A 16282-nucleotide genomic window follows, 5' to 3' on the forward strand; every position below is an offset into this window, starting at 1 on the left:
GCGGGGTAAGTTTGGTGGGAAACGCTGTAATTTCCTTTTTTACTTTCAAGGCACTAGTGCAGAATCCAGAATGGATGTCCTCTTTGTAGCCATCCTTGCTGTTCCACTCATCCTGGGTAAGTACACGTCTCTCCCTGAGCTTTTGAGCCAGGTCTTCTACCATAAATGGGGTGGGAGAAAAGAAAATGAGGAGAGGGCGGGAGGTGCAGTTCAATAAGGAGTGATACCACTTTCTCAGCTGTGTTAGATGTCAGGGCAGAGGGGGAACCTGGAAATTAGGGCCAGGAAAAGGGGAGGAGAGCATAGTCCTGTCAAAGAAGAGACAGCTGACGGGGATGGAGCCCCAGCCATGGGGAGGTCCTAACAAGAGTGAACTCAGCTTGCCATCACCACAGAGTTGAACAAGATGAGAAGGACTAAAGTGAGAGTGGAGAGAGGTGGACTCTTTGAAGGTGGGGCAGTCTGAAACAAGCGAGGGAAGCCAGGGTATCTTCTTTCCCAGCGAGCTGGAGAAAAACTTTGTATTAGTAAAGACACAGAAGGGGTGGCCTTTAGGATAGTGAGTACTGTCTGCCTTCAGGGACAAGGTCCCCAAAGTAGTTTGGCTCCTTCCCTCCTTTGTTCCCAGTCTGCCAGGTGCTCTCATTGTTTCCTTTTCCTCCAGACTCTGTGTCATTGCTTGGGGTTAAGAGAGAGCATTCAAGGAGCTTAGGGAAATATTTAGCAGGAGGCCTAGAATTCCTGACCCAATCAAGTCCAAGCCACATATTTTTGATCCTCGAAAGGAAGAAAAACTAATGCAGATGGATCATTTAGTCCAGCTGACTCATTTTAAGAAAGCGGATGTTAACTGGCTTGTTCAGAGATATTCTACTAGTTAGCATTGAAACTGGAACTAAAGCCCAAGTCCAAAAGGCTGTGTGTGTGTGTTAGTTGTGGGAGACACTGATAATAGAACATCTCCCACAAATACAGTAGGTTTAGAGCATACTGAGGAGTGGATTTGGAGGTCTTAATTTCTGGTGTCCCTCTGCTTCCTACCTTTTTAAGGCTTAGTTTGGCTTACAGTGTGTGAAGGGACCCGTTTTCTCTTCTGGGAGTTCCCGGATTGAAAGGGCACAGTGTAACAGGTCTCATCAGAGTTATGGAGCCCAGAAGACTGAGAAAGGTTTAGAGGTACAGAGGCAGGGAGATAGTAGAGTGGAGGCAGAAGGAAAGGAAACTGATAGAGCTGAGGTCAATGTCAGGTGTCCTTCTATTGCTAAGGAGTTCCAGATGCCCCCTGACCTCTAGTCCTTGTCCCCCTAGGACAAGAATATGAGGATGAAGAAGGACTGGAAGAGGATGACTATTATCAGGTGGTCTATTATTACACAGTCACCCCCAACTATGGTGAGTATGTATAAGGTTCTGACCCTTCGCAGGATGGTGAGAGGTTTGGGTGGTGCTCAGTTCTGACACTTTGACTTTTCCTTTACAATGGTATAACTAGGTCAGAGAGAAATGTGGCTATGAGCAAAGACTATCAAGCTCATGATGTTATGTCTCCAACTAGTGATTTTCAATCCTTTAGAAATTGATTGAAACAACGTGAAATTTTTCAAATTTGTACATGATTTTAGACACCAGATTAAAAATATAAATGCATACACATTCACAAACATTTTATCATCAAAAGTTCATTAGAATTATACCAGTAAATTTTACAACTTGAGCAAATTGAAGTATTCTGAACAATTTCTTTCTCTTCTCATTTCTGGATCTAGTGCTACCTTTGTTACTACTAATTTTTTTTCTCCTCCCCAGATGACTTTGGTGCAGACTTCACTGTTGATTACTCTATGTTTGAGTCAGAGAACAAGCTGGTGAGTGATATCTACATGACCCTCTAGGAGGATCAGGATAGGTAACAGTTAAAAAGAAACTGGGCCTTGTTGAAATGTAAATGATGAACAGGAATAAAAATTAGTTAGGTGAACTGAAACTAGGTAGTGAGCCCAAAACAAATTTGTTAACCAAAGCTGGGGATGAAGCCAGAATGCAGTAGGTTTGCTAAGACACTGAAAGGGAGGAACAATCCTTGAGTCAAGGGAAATGGTGAACGGGATTGTACATAATCCATGCAAACATGAAGTAGGGAAGATCCCTGAGTTTAAGTCTTGGGGGATGGGGAGGGGGGAGAAGAGGTGGTGAAGGAGAAAAGAACTCTAAATAGAAAATCTATGAGGATGTTGGATGGAGGCAGTAATAACTCTGTGTTTCCTAATCCTACTGAGGGCAGAACAAGTTGGATAAGGAGGTAAATGAAGCAGTAGAGACTACCATAAGTCGTGAAACAGACCCTGCAGACCATCAGAAGCCTGTAACAGAGAAACCAGTGACAATGGAACCAGTGAGTGGATTGGGGATAAGGGGGGGAGGGAGACAGACAACTCTTACCCTGGATGGATCCCAGGGCTGGTGATGTGCAGCAGAGGGAGGGTTTGGTGGATGGGGGAGCCAAATAACTAGTACTACAATGCAGGTGTTCATCTCAGCTTGGCCATCATCTCTTTCACTGAGATTTAATACTAACCCATATACAGAACACTGGGAAGATTTGGTGCAGTTAAATTTCAGTTGAATAGTATTTAGTGTGTAAGTAACCTATGCCTAAAGCTGCTGGTGATGCTGATGATGATGAAAAAGAAATGTGTGATGTTGTTAGTGTCCTCAAAGTATTCATAAAACTCAAGTTTACACTTATGAAACATTTAAAACAAAATGAAAAGATTTGTAACAATGTTAAATTGCATATACATTTGACAGCACATGACAAACAAGTCCTTCAGGCTGTGGAAGGAGAGACACCAGCACAGGCTGAAGTTGTCTGGAGGCTTTTAGGGGGTAATTATGCTGGAAATACACTTTGAAGGATAGGTGAGCTTTTGATTGGCAGGAAGTTATGAAAGGATGAAAGCAATTAGGGGGAAGAATAGTTATCCCAAGAGTGAAAGCGCTGCATAGACAAGGGGGATGGAACCAGCAGGGTATGTTTAGTGGATGGAGTATGACTGAAGGAGAGGGTATATGGAAAGGAACAGTGGGAAATTAAGAAATAAAATTTACAATGCTCCAAATATTTGCTTGGTAATCTCACATATGGGAAGATAGGGCCAAATTACAGAGTCTGAAGTATCAGGGAAGGTTCAGACTTATAAGCAATAGGGAGCCTAGTAAGTTCTTCAGTGTGGTAAACACACAGTGAAAGTGGTATTTTCGAAAAATGATTTACCTGGTTGTATGAAGGATGCAGTGGAGTGGAGAGAGACTCATGAGATTTGCATCATCCCAGAAACAATCCATTAAGGGTCTGGACTAGGGAAGTGGCATTTTGAATGGAGAGGAGAAAAATAAGAAACATTTTGAAGAAAATGCCTTGCTCCAGTGATAATTTCATATGGGCAATAAATGAGGAGAGAGTTAAAATAACTTAAAAGTTTTAAACATGGATATCTGGGAAAATGGTTGACCAGAATGGGAACTGTGGGAGTTTAGAGTGATTTAGGAGTGAAGTTATAAATTTGGCATTTGCCAAGCTGAATTTATAGTGACAGCCCCATGAGGGTGTCGTAAAGGTAGCTGAATTAAGTCAGTGCTACAGTTCTAAGTGCAAAGTCACAGTTACAAAAGTAGAGCTCATTAGAGCCAGTACACACAGAAGACCAAAAGGCCAATGACTGTGCCGGTACTTAGTAGAAGAGGAATCAACAAAGGAAATGGAGACGAGCTGATTGGAGAGGTAGGCAGATAGCCAGATTTGTATTTTAAAGCCTAGAAGAGAAAGCTTAATACAATCAATCAAAAGCTCCCAAGAGGCCAAGGAGAAGGAGGTGATTGATAATCACAGAGAAAGCAGTTTTAATTGAGTGGATGTAGCAAAAGCTAGATTTTGTGGAGTTAGAGCGGGAATACATTGTGAGGAAGTGGAGGGAGAGGATTGACCGACCATCTGAGAAATCTGGTAATGCAAAAAGAGAAGCAACAGCTAGAAAGGGCAACAGGATCAAAGTGCAGTCTGAATATAGTTGAACACAGATGGGAAGAATTAGTAGAAATGGAAAGCTGATGCTTGACAAAGACAGATAAATATTTTAAAGTGTATAGTAGGCTCCCTTTAGATTGTAAACTCCGTGAGGACAGAACCACTGTCTTAATTATATTTATGTCCCCCCTATGGCACCTAGCACAGTGACTAGCAGAGTGTCATGCACATAGCTTAAAAAACAAAACAAAAAACATCTCATTGAATTGAGTCAGGTCTCCCAGGTATGGTCAGGAATGGCTGAAAGGCACAGAGGAAAGGACTTCTTATAGTGATGGGGAGGAGGGCTGGATCTTTCTCTAAGCTCAGAGGAAAGAAGATAGAGATTGGTGTAAAGAGATGGCTATCCTTCCAGAGTGGGAGGTGGGCAGTAGGAGGGGTGACACTAGCCTACTATGAGGGGATGTCTGTATTTTAGCAGAGTCCAGATCTGAACAATGCTGTATCCAGTCTGCAGAGTCCTGGTGCACTCCTCCTGTCCTGGGCCCTCGTTCAGGGGGGGATGTATTTCATGTAGAAGGTGAGAGTGCAGCCACTGGCCTTGGGGGAGTCTGTGAAGCAATTTTACCAGTATCTCTGGCTAGTGTTTCCAGCCTGGTCAATTCTCTCTGAGCTGCTTAAAGAGGGATCACTTATAGAAAAATCTTATCTAACTTTAAGGAGGTTTAGGAGATGTTGAGGCAAAGGCCTTTGTCATAAGAGTCATTACTTTTTCTTAACTGGGAGGATTTCAGGACCTCCTAGAGCAGAAGCAGGTGGAATGGAGAAGAAACTTCTCCAGGTTTCCAGTCTGCCTTGAGGAATCAAAGCTGGTTCCAGCCTGGCCTGGTTTAAGGCTCTTCAGGTGCTAGAGGGGGAAATGGGAGGGGCCCTACAACCTGGCAGAGTCAAGAGGCAGAAGTGGGGGTGGTTTCCTAATGTAGGGGAGAGATGGTGGAAAGGGGGAAGGAACAGAAACCTGTATTATAGGGAAGGAATTTAAGTTGGTAATCTAAATAACTATGGGCATGAAGGGGTTTAGCAGAAGGAAGGAGTAAAGAGGGGAGGGGGACACATCTAGTGGATGTCATGGGGAAATCTAGCTCAAAATAAGAAATCTGGGGGGTTTCCATAGAGGTGGGAGGGGCTTCCTGAGTCCCCTGACCCTGTTTTTTCGTTTTTCCCTTTCTTCGTTTTTTTTTTTTTTTTTTTAGGAGAGGGAAGGCTGCTACGACTCATTGGATGGGGAGTTGGGAAGAGGAAAGTGGAAGATTAAATAAATAAATGAAGTAATCTGGTTACTCTCTACTCTTTTATGAGGGTCAGTTCTAAAGCTGCAACACTGAAGAGAGCACCAGGATATAGGTGTGGGAAGGGTAGATTAGAAAGGGAGTTAGGCGACAGTAGAGTTAGAGGGAATTTTTAGGGCTGTGAAAAAATAAACCCTGAAATTTTGGGAAGAATGGAGAAAAACACCCACAAACAACAGGTTTATTCACAGCCTATAATTCCCTCTAATTCTACTGTTTTGCTTTATCATATATGGTGTTGAGACAGTATGTTTGGAGAAAGTTGAAGTTGAAGTGGAACCCTTTTTTCCTTTTTATAAAATAAGCACATTGTTAAACATATGTAAAATATCAAAAACTACTTAGAATAGATTTTTAAAATTCACACCCTCCTCCCCTTATCTCCCCCCTCCAGCCCCTAACTATGTACCTTTTCAGTTAGTAATTAAGGCATTCGGGGACAAACTGTTTTTTTCTTTTTATAAATTTATTTATTTATTTTTGGCTGCTTTGGGTCTTTGTTGCTGCAGGCTTTCTCTAGTTGCGGCGAGTGGGGGCTATTCTTGGTTGCGGTGCGCGGGCTTCTCATAGCGGTGGCTTTTCTTGTTGTGGTGCACGGGCTCTAGACGCGTGGCCTTCAGTAGTTGTGGCTTGCGGGCTCTAGAGTGCAGGCTCAATAGTTGTGGCACATGGGCTTAGTTGCTCCGCAGCACGTGGGATCTTCCACGACCAGGGCTCGAATCTGTGTCCCCTGAATCGGCAGGCGGATTCTTAACCACTGCGTCACCAGGGAAGCCCAGGGACAAACTTTAAAAAGAAGATTTTTTTTTTTCCTTTTATCCTTCGACCCTAATAAGAACTGGGCTGCCCCCTTGCGGCCTCTTCGATGTTATAGCTTCAATCAGCCCACAGTCCCTGGGTCCTGTCCCCTTCTCTCCACTGTGCTCTCAATACTGCAAGGGGGAGTTCCCCGGTGGCTTAGTGGTTAGCACTACGGGCTTTCGCTGCGGTCACCCGGATTCAGTTCCTGGTTGGGGAACTGAGATCCCGCAAGCCTCCCGGCACAGCAAAAGAAAACAAACAAACAACAAAACAAAGCACTGCAAGGGCCAGTGAATAGTAAACTCCGGACTTGCCACCCTCCGTCCTTCAAATCTTCTCCAGAGGACAAATGAAGAAACTGAAGCTGGACAAGTACATAATCTAGGAGATAGAGACCTACCCACTCTCCTTTTCTTGTGCTAAGAAACACAGAACTAAGGGCGCAGGGCCCGGGGAACCGGGGTAGAAAAGTCAGGAGCAACCCAGCGGGGCTTTGACCTCTGGAGTCGTGGCGGGCTGGCATCTGAGCTGGTAACGTGCGTGGCGGGTTACATAAGGAAAGGGCTGGTGGAGCCGCCCCAGCGGGAGCCGGGGAAAGGACGCGGTGTTCTCGGCAGCAATCCCCACCCTCCTCACCCAGCAGGGCAGGAGGCACCCAACTTGTAGGAGGAGGAGGAGGGGAGGGTGAAACAGAGACCGGGGAGTCACGAGAGCTGGGCCGCCGAGAGGGGGAGAGTATACATAGTGGCACACATCCATTCTCTCACACACGTTGCAGACGCAAGTCGCTGATCGTTTCCACGTGCTGCACTCGTGAGCTGAGGCGCTGAAAGAGGAGGCAGAGGGGTCGGTTCCCAAGGAAGAGCCAAGAGTCCCACATCTCAAGGCTCACCCCTTAGATCACACAACCAGTCTGCACACTCCAGCTGCGCGGCTCCGGCACACCACCATCCTATTTAAAGCCACAGGCTCCGCCCTTTTCCTCCCCTCCCTTCTTTTCCACTCTTTTTCCATCCTCCTCCTTCTCTCATCACCGGGTCCTCCTCACTAGCCGCATGTAGGGGCGGAGCACGGAATGCTTACCTCCAACCAATCGTCACCTGACTGCCTCTTTATTGGCCGAGCCCCTGTATGCTGTAGCAAATGGAAGGTGAACTTCAGTAACGAGAGTCACGTGCCACCGGCTAGACAACCAATGAGGGTGCGAGGTCTGTGTACGCCGGGGGAAGGCACGTGCGGAGCTGCACGTGTCTGGGAGGGGGAAGGGGCGGGACCCAGTGGGAGGGAGGTGGAGGTGGGTAGCCCTGACCCGACAGTCGGAGTAGGAGCTGGAGAAAGCCTGGGCTGAGCCGACCGACACAGGTGAGGAGACTCAGGTTAGGGAGCGATCCGCGCAGGAGGATCAGACCCGGTGGGAGTGGGCTTAGGGACCCAACGCGGATATTGGTATTGCGAGGGATCGCATCACGTGGCAGGCGCGACTGGAGATGGTCCGGCGCAGGGATCCTGATCAGAAAGCTTGGCAAGAGGAGGGAGTTTGCTGCCGGGTCCCTAGGTGGGTGCGGGTGCCGCAGATTTCCGGCTTGCCGGTGGCGTGGTCTCAGGTAGAGAGGCTCGCTGCGGGGTCAGGATGAGACCAGAAGAGGTGAACCGGGGAAAGGTGTCAAATCATTATATTTACTCTGAACTGAGGGGAAAGAGTCTGTGTCAGGATAAGAGCTGCTCTGCGGAGGCCAGAGAGGCAATCCAGGTTCTTAATGGAGGAGGGGAGGCGGGGAAGATGACTTTTAAAATTGTCCCTGAGACAGGTAACATTGGGGAGGGAGAGAAGAGATATTATGATCGCAGACAGTACACCCTAGTCTCCCAGTCCATTTCCTAATACTCAGATTCTGGTTTCAAACTCCCTCGCTTTGCTCTTTCTTCAGTTGCAGGTCCCGATGTTTGGGTACTCCGGGAGCTGCTCTCCAGCCCCTACCTCTGAACCCATGGATTCTCCATCTAGCGTTTCTTCCTACTCTCTTTATTCCTCTTTTTCCACCTCCCCAGTGAACAGTGACTCTGGCTTCCCCTCGGATAGTGAGAGGGAGGACAAGTGGGCCCATGGCCCCAGGCCAGACACTGTTGGTCAGAGGGGAGGTTCTCGGCCCAGCCCTGGTCCTATCCGCTGCAGGCAACGACCCAAGGTTTCCAGTAAGCAACCTACAGCATCTTACTCGGAACAGCGGGGCTTGGCTTCTTCTATGTCAGGATCTGGGGTCAAAAGATCAAGAGGTGGTGAATTGGAGACCAGTCTAAACATCCAGGGTTGTACCACAGAAGGAGACCTGCTCTTTGCTCAGAAGGTAAGAGAAAGCTGGGGAAAGGAGATACGACCAAGTGGTTTAGCACCCAGTTGGTTGGTAAGGACCCCATGAGGATAGTATTGGCTCTCAGATTGGGAGATGGAAGAATAAGTACTGGTGTGGGCAGTTCTTGGTCTTCTCATACCCTTTGTCCCGTTTTTCTACAGTGTAAAGAGCTCCGAGGATTCATACCCCCTCTCACAGACCTACTGAATGGACTGAAGATGGGTCGATTTGAGAGAGGTAGTTATCTGATTACTTGCATTCATTTGAGCTACATTCATCTCTCTGTCTCTCAAAATATGTTTTGAATGTGTATTTCTCTTAAGTCTTTGTTTGAGGCCTGGAATGATTTGCTTTTTCTCCTGTGACAATTTCTTTAGGTGAATCCATTTTAACCCCTTCTGTCTTTTCTTTACCTGATTAAATTCTTGAATCTCAATCCTTGAGCTCTCTTTCTCTTTCCTGACCCCAGGATTGAGCAGTTTCCAGCAGAGCGTGGCAATGGACAGGATCCAGCGTATAGTAGGTGTTTTGCAGAAGCCACAGATGGGGTAAGTCCCCTTGATTCTTTCCTCAGTACTTCATAAAAAAGGAGCTCTTTCCTCAGTACTTCATAAAAGAGGAGCTATCTCCAGTCCTGTCCTGTTGCTTTTTTCACACCTAATGGCTTTTTTTCCCCCCACAGAGAGCGTTATCTAGGAACCCTGCTACAGGTAGAAGGAATGTTAAAGACTTGGTTTCCTCATATAGCTGCCCAGAAGTCATCACTGCATAGTCAGCTGACCAAGGTGAGAACTTATAAACCTGAGGAAAAGGTGGGGAAATAACCAAAGAAATGAAGGGCACATGCAGAAATGGGCTCCCTCTTCCATTTTCTTTTGGATCTTTTCATCTTTTCAACAAGTTTCTTTTCAGGGAAGGGAATGCCTAAGCTTCCTTCATTGTCTTGATTTCTAGGTGTTTTGGGGTTCTATTTTGTTTGGATCATTTCAAGGAACTCCATGGAATTTAGCCCTGTTCCTCATGTTGTAGCTTATCTGCTTTCTGCATAGATACAGAATGCTTTTTACCTGGCCAAATGAATCATGCAGGAAGATTCCTCAGCTTCTCTCTGCAAATCTTTTCTCTTCTGCTGCCCCTAAACCCCTTTCCCTCTCCCTCTTTTTACTCCTTCCCAAGTACCCTTGTATCCCTCTGGAAGCATGGGTTTTGAGGACTGGTCACAAGAAGTACATCGCTGGGAGGGGTGAAGGCACCCATGGGGTACCCATAAGGAGAGTGTTGCAAAGGTTCTTTTATTATTTTTTTTTTATTTATTTTGGCTGTGTTGGGTCTTCGTTGCTGCGCGCGGGCTTTCTCTAGTTGTGGTGAGCGGATGCCAGTCTTCGTTGTGGTGCGCGGGCTTCTCTTGTTGTGGAGCACGGGCTCTAGGCGCACAGGCTTCAGTTATTGTGGCACGCGGACTCAGTAGTTGTGGTGCACGGGCTTAGTTGCTCCGCTGCATGTGGGATCTTCCCAGACCCATGTCCCCTGCCTTGGAAGGCGGATTCTTAACCACTGTACCACCAGGAAAGTCCCTGAAAAGATTCTTAGATCTAGTGTGGAATGACCTATTTTCTGTGCCTTCAAATAATAGAGTATGTAGGGGGCACTCAAATGATAGGGAGAGAAAAGTCTCCTGTAGCTAATGGACAGCTCTTGTTTTCAACTGCTGTGGGAATAATTGATTTAAAAATAAGCAGGAGGGGACTTCCCTGGTGGCACAGTGGTTAAGAATCCGCCTGCTAACCCAGGGGACACGGGTTCGAGCCATGGTCTGGGAAGATCCCACATGCCACGGAGCAATTAAGCCGTGCGCCACAACTACTGAGCCTGCACTCTAGAGCCCACAAGCCACAACTGCTGAGCCCACGTGCCACAACTACTGAAGCCCGCGTGCCTGGAGCCCGTGCACCGCAACTAAGAGTAGCCCCTGCTCACCACTACTAGAGAAAGCCCGCGCAGCAACAAAGACCCAACGCAGTCAAAAATAAACAAATAAATAAATAAAATAAAATAAAAAACAGGAGGGGGACTTCCCTGGTGGTGCAGTGGCTAAGAATCTGCCTGCCAGAGCAGGGGGCATGAGTTCGAGCCCTGGTCCGGGAAGATCCCACATGCTGCAGAGCCACTAAGCCCCTGTGCCACAACTACTTACTGAGCCTAAGTGCCACAGCTACTGAAGCCTGTGTGCCTAGAGCCCGTGCTTCGCAACAAGGGAATCCACCACAATGAGTAGCCCGTGCACCACAACAAAGAGTAGCCCCTGCATGCCGCAACTAGAGAAAGCCCATGCACGCACAGCAACGAACACCCAAGGCAGCCAAAAAAATAAATAAATAAAATAAATTTATTTTAAAAATTAAAAAATAAATACATAAACATAAGCAGGAGGATCTTGCCTGCATATTAATCTACACTTCTTAAGGAACTCAACATAGGAAATTAGAACTTAAAATACAGAAATTGGGAAGTGATGATTCCAGTTAAAAATAGACTTTTTAGGGATAGGGAGGGTGGGAGGGAGACGCAAAAGGGAGGGGATATGGAAACATATGTATATGTATAACTGATTAAATTTGTTATAAAGCAAAAAAAAAATAGACTTTTTAGAAAGAAGTTCTAAAATAAATTAGTTTATAAATAGTGAGAATCTATGGGACTGTTTGTTTTATTTTGTATACATGTGAATAGCCAGCGCCTATATAGTGTGTGGTACAAGAATTTGTTAAATAAATGAAAGTACAGTTTGGTTACTAAAGCTTTTACTTAATCATGGCCTGACAGGAAATTATCTATTGCATAAAACAAGGTATGTTAGCATTACAGAGTTCCCAAGGAAAGCAAATGTTTAAGCAACCAGGTGAAGTTAATCTGAAAGCTTTCTCACATAATTTTTTCTCTTTTCTCCCCGTCCCTAGCATTCTCCAGGCCACCACAGTTATCCAGCTGCTTCCTCTCCTGCACTTTCTGTGGAAAAGATGGACCAGACACAGCTAGGACAGCTAATATTGAAACCAAAGCAGCCTTGGCACCTCACTGAATGGCCAGCTATGAACCTCACCTGGATCCACACTACTCCAATTTGCAATCCCCCTCTCAGTTCCCCAGGTACCATCTCCTTTAGCCATGGTCCTTTAGGCACTGGAACCAGCATTGGTGTCATCCTTTTCCTCCAGCATGGAGTACAGCCCTTCACCCACTCAGCCCCAACCACTCCAGTTCCATCTACTACTACAGCATCTCCTGTCATCCCTGGTGATCCTAAGAAACTATCTGGAGAGGGGCCTTGTTGCCACAATTTGCCAGTAACTCTGCCATCAGACTGGAGCCGTACCCCATCCCCTCCTGGTCTACCCACCATGACCAGAGAGATGACCATGGGAGACCTAGAACAGATGAGAAGCCATCCTTCTGTTGCTCCTGATGTCCATCCTCTCAATCCCTAATGCAGGACTTGAGACTGTAGTTTCTAATTTGTGTAAATATATGTCTCTCTATATACTTTTTTAACTGTTAATGTGTGAATTTGTGTTGAGGGAAGAGAAATCCTTTCTGATTAAATAAATTTTATACCTAAACAGTTTGCTGACTGGGGGAAATTGAAACCTTCTGCCTCGAATACCAATATTTATCCTCTGAGCTGCAAGAAAGAAAGGGGATGGGAATGTTTGTGAACCCGAGCTCCACCAAATTAGAAGTCTGGATGGGACAATATACGTCCTGCGGGAGAGGAAAAGGGACTCTCTGCTGCTATCTTCCTAGGGAACACCCTTGGGACAGTTACAGGGTTCAGAGTTGGGTTGTTTTTTCATTCAGGCTCAGAGACTAGTACCTTTCTGTTTGTGTCTCTCACTCTTGTAACCTTCCAGCTGGCCCAGACTAGCAGGTTCTACTGCTCTGGGGTAGCTCTTTGCCTTGTTGGGAGCTGTTGATGCTTGTGGCTAAATGCATATGTAATCTACTGCTGCCAGAGGAGGGACACAAAAGCCCGAACAGCCACTGTGGTTGCCAGTTTTGAAGAGGAAGCGGTGCCCCAGAACTGTCAGAATGGGAAGTCCCCTCAGATGCTGGGCCTCCTTCTTCAAAAAACTGCAGCTGCTAAATGTATGCTACCCAGTGACATCAAAGGGCAAAACTGAAGTCTGTGAATTTACCTACGTCTACCCTTCTCCACGTATTACTCTTTCTGATTTGTCACAGTTTCCATCAAAACCATGTCCTCTCCCAGCCTTGGCAATGTTTCAGGCTACTTAGTCATTTTAGTTATTGCACATTGGCTACTTAGCATATTTCTCATAGCTGGTTATACATCTTTCACCTGTTTCTCAAGTCCTCTGTTCTCAGTGAATTATTGTCTCATTTTATTTCAGACAACATGCCCTCCCCTTAAGGCAAACTTCTCCAGTTGTGCTTTTGATTACCTTGCACCTCTGGAACTTTTGCTGAGTCACTTATGCCCTCTTTACCTTGTAACTTCCATTTGTTATGAATTATTTATTCTTTCTTTCTCCTACAAGTAATAATTATTCCTCCTGCAAGTATGATCAGGTACCCCCTTCTTGAAAATATCTCTCGAGGGACTTCCCTGGTGGCACAGTGGTTAAGAATCCACCTGCCAATACAGGGGACATGGGTTCGATCCCTGGTCCAGGAAGATCCCATATGCCATGGAGCAACCAAGCCCATGCACCATAACTACTGAGCCTGCGCTCTAGAGTCTGTGAGCCACAACTACTGAAGCCCACACTCCTAGAGCCCGTGCTCTGCAATAAGAAAAGCCAATGCAATGAGAAGCCTGCGCACCAAAATGAAGAGTAGCCCCCATTCGTGCAACGTAGCCAAAAATAAATCAATAAATTTTAAAATAACTTTAAAAAAAAGAAAATATCTCTTGAGCCCAATTGCCCTCTTTCTCATCTTTTCTCTATAATTCTTGACAGAGTAGTCTAGGGACTTCCCTGGCAGTCAGTGGTTAAGACTCTCTGCTTCCACTGTAGTGGGCATGGGTTTGATCCCTGGTCAGGGAACTAAGATCCCCCATGCCATGCAGTGCAGCCAAAAAATTAAAAAACAAAAACGAACAAACAACCGCCCCACCAAAAAAAGAGAAGTCTAATCATACTCTTTCTGACTCCTTTCCACCACTCAGTCCTTAAATTCTTGCAGCGTAGCATCCACTGCTATCACTCTACTGCACCTTCTTAAGTCACTAAGAAGATCTTACAGAATTAGAGTATTATAATGTAGCTTCCATCCAGTCAATAGCAAGATCCAGGGGCTTTTACAAAGCCTAGGTAGTCCATGCTCTCGGTATCATTTGACACTCTTGGTAATGCCTACTGAAACTCTCCTCCCTTGGATCCCATATCAGCATGCTATCCTAATTCTCCTCTTACCTATCTGGCAACAACTTCTATATCTCTTAATAGCCTCACTTCTTCCCACTCCAGAGTATGCATGTTCCCTTAGGCTCAGCCCTTGGCTCTTTTCTCTAACTACATTCCTTCACTTCAAGGTTTCATCTCCTTTCATGGTTCTAATTATTGCCTCAACTTAGAAGACTTCTGAAGCTTCATCTCCAGTCCCAATCTTTCCCGAGATGACATACTGAATGTCTATATTTCTGCTGGACAGTTCCATTTACATATTACTAACAGTTAAAACATTGAAAATTTCAGCATTTTAGAGCCAAAAGGGTACCATCTGTATCTAATTCAACCCCTTCATTTTATAGATGAGAAAACTTAGGTAGCTTGTGTAAGACAACAAATGTGTCATACAGAACTCATTTTCCAGTCTGGTACCTTTTCTAGTGCTCACCAATCAAACTATTATCCTTCTTTTAGAGATGTCCCGTTCTGCCTTTTTACAACCTCTTTTTCTTCTGTTAATGATGGTACCATCATTTTTCTTTTAATTCTTTAAAATATTTATTTATTTATTTATTCATTATTTATTGAGGCCGTGCTGCGTCTTAGTTGCGGCACACGGGATCTTCGTTGCCGCGTGCGGGTTCTTTAGCTGTGGCGTGTGGACTCTTAATTGCAGCATGCGAACTCTTAGTTGTGGCATGCGGGATCTAGTTCCCCAGCCAGGAATTGAATCCAGGCCCCCTGCATTGGGAGCACAGAGTCTTACCCACTGGACCACCAGGGAAGCCCCAGTACCATCATTTTTCTATATAACTAGGCTTAAAACGTAGTGTATTTAATCACCAAATCCCTTTTATTCTGTATTTGGAATGTCTCTTGAAATCTGTTTCTTCCTATCCATTCCATTGCCACCTCTCTGGTCTAAAGCTTAACTATAGCAATAGCCTCTCTTACCTCTAAACCCTTTTCACTGATAACAAGATTAATCTTCCTGGAACAATGCTTTGCATGTCATTACCTATTCAATGGCTCCCTGGTATTTTGAGAAGAAAGTCTAGAACCTTTAGTCAAGGTCTCTGTTTCTCCCTCCACTCCCCTGTATGATCCCTCTGTTCCACGTTTTTGTTTTTTGTTTTTGTTGTTTGCCCTGAACACTGTAAGCCTTTTTGCCTCTAAACTCCTGCTCATGCCATTCACCTTGCCCAGCCTTTCCTGCTTCTGTTAACTAATCCCTACCCTTCTTTCAATGACTAACTCAAGTCCTTCTCCCAATTATTTGCTCCATTAAAGATATATATGCTTAGTTTTTGGCCCTTTACTCCATCAAATGAAATCAGGTACATAAACTGCTTAGTACAAGGTTTGGTATATTGTAGGTTCTCAAAAATGCTACTTTTCCTCTTCTTATCTTTCAAAGTATTCTTATATTTTATCCCATTTGATTCCCATGACAAATTTTGTGTGATTGACAGCAGATATTAGTTCCATTTTACAAATGAGGAAATAGACTGAGCATTTAAGTCAGGGGTCAGCAAGAGCCAGATAGATATATGCTTTGTGAGCCATACATCTCTGCTGCAACTACCCAACTCTGCCATTGTAGCCCAAAGCAGCTATACCTAATATATAAACAAAAAGCACAGCTGTGTTCCAATAAAGTTTTATTTACAAAAGAAAGAGTGGAGCTGGATTTGACCGGTAGGCAGTATTTTGTAGACTACTGGTTTAAGTGACTTGTTCAAGGTCATATGCCTCAGTATCAGAACTTGCGTAGAATCCAGATCTCCTGACTTCCAATCCAGTGCTTTACACTATATTATGTTGTTGCCTATATAATTTATTTTGCATTCAATATATGCTACCTTGTTTTACTACTTATTTTTTATGGCTACTTACTGTCATTGGTAGTCCAAGAGTCAGTGGCATGACACAAAGTAGGCATTCAATAAAAGTTTGTTGATAAGCATAATCATGTCCCAGTCTAGCTCTGTTTTGGTACTTTGAACCTGGCTTACTCTAAAGCAGGCTTCAGGGGGTTTTTTGTTTTTTTGTTTTTAGATTTTTTTTAATAAATTTTTAAATTTATTTTTATTTATTTATTTTTGGCTGCATTGGGTCTTCGTTGCTGTGCGCAGGCTTTCTCTAGTTGGGGGGGCTACTCTTCCTTGCAGTGCGCAGGCTTCTCATTGTGGTGGCTTCTCTTGTTGCAGAGCTCGGGCCCTAGGCACGCGGGCTCAGTGGTTGTGGCTCGCACGCTCTAGAGTGCAGGCTCAGTAGTTGTGGTGCACGGGCTTAGTTGCTCCACGGCGTGTGGCATCTTCCCAGACCAAGGCTCGAACCCGTGTC

The 16282-nt window shown here is 45.1% G+C and overlaps 1 protein-coding gene across 4 annotated transcripts; it reads left to right on the top strand.

Annotated features, from left to right (window-relative positions):
• The first annotated feature begins 49 nt into the window (after window positions 1-49).
• LOC309801393 (uncharacterized protein C1orf54 homolog) lies at window positions 50-12099 on the top strand. 4 transcript variants are annotated; one of them, XM_082616210.1, is made up of 9 exons: window positions 50-116; window positions 1309-1392; window positions 1807-1865; window positions 2282-2392; window positions 8103-8519; window positions 8687-8762; window positions 8995-9073; window positions 9208-9310; window positions 11483-12099. In XM_082616210.1, the coding sequence occupies exons 1-9, from the start codon at window positions 71-73 to the stop codon at window positions 12008-12010; spliced, it is 1503 nt and encodes a 500-aa protein (XP_082472336.1). In that variant the 5' UTR covers window positions 50-70; the 3' UTR covers window positions 12011-12099. The 4 variants fall into 4 exon arrangements, with proteins under 4 accessions (XP_082472336.1, XP_082472338.1, XP_082472339.1 ...); XM_082616212.1 differs by lacking the exons at window positions 8103-8519; window positions 8687-8762; window positions 8995-9073; window positions 9208-9310; window positions 11483-12099 and adding exons at window positions 4503-4604; window positions 5278-7250; XM_082616213.1 differs by lacking the exons at window positions 8103-8519; window positions 8687-8762; window positions 8995-9073; window positions 9208-9310; window positions 11483-12099 and adding exons at window positions 4506-4604; window positions 5278-7250.
• Window positions 12100-16282: the final 4183 nt, after the last annotated feature.

Source organism: Mesoplodon mirus, assembly GCF_964341445.2.
Source record: "Mesoplodon mirus genome assembly, chromosome: 3".
NCBI classification, from domain to species: domain Eukaryota; kingdom Metazoa; phylum Chordata; class Mammalia; order Artiodactyla; family Ziphiidae; genus Mesoplodon; species Mesoplodon mirus.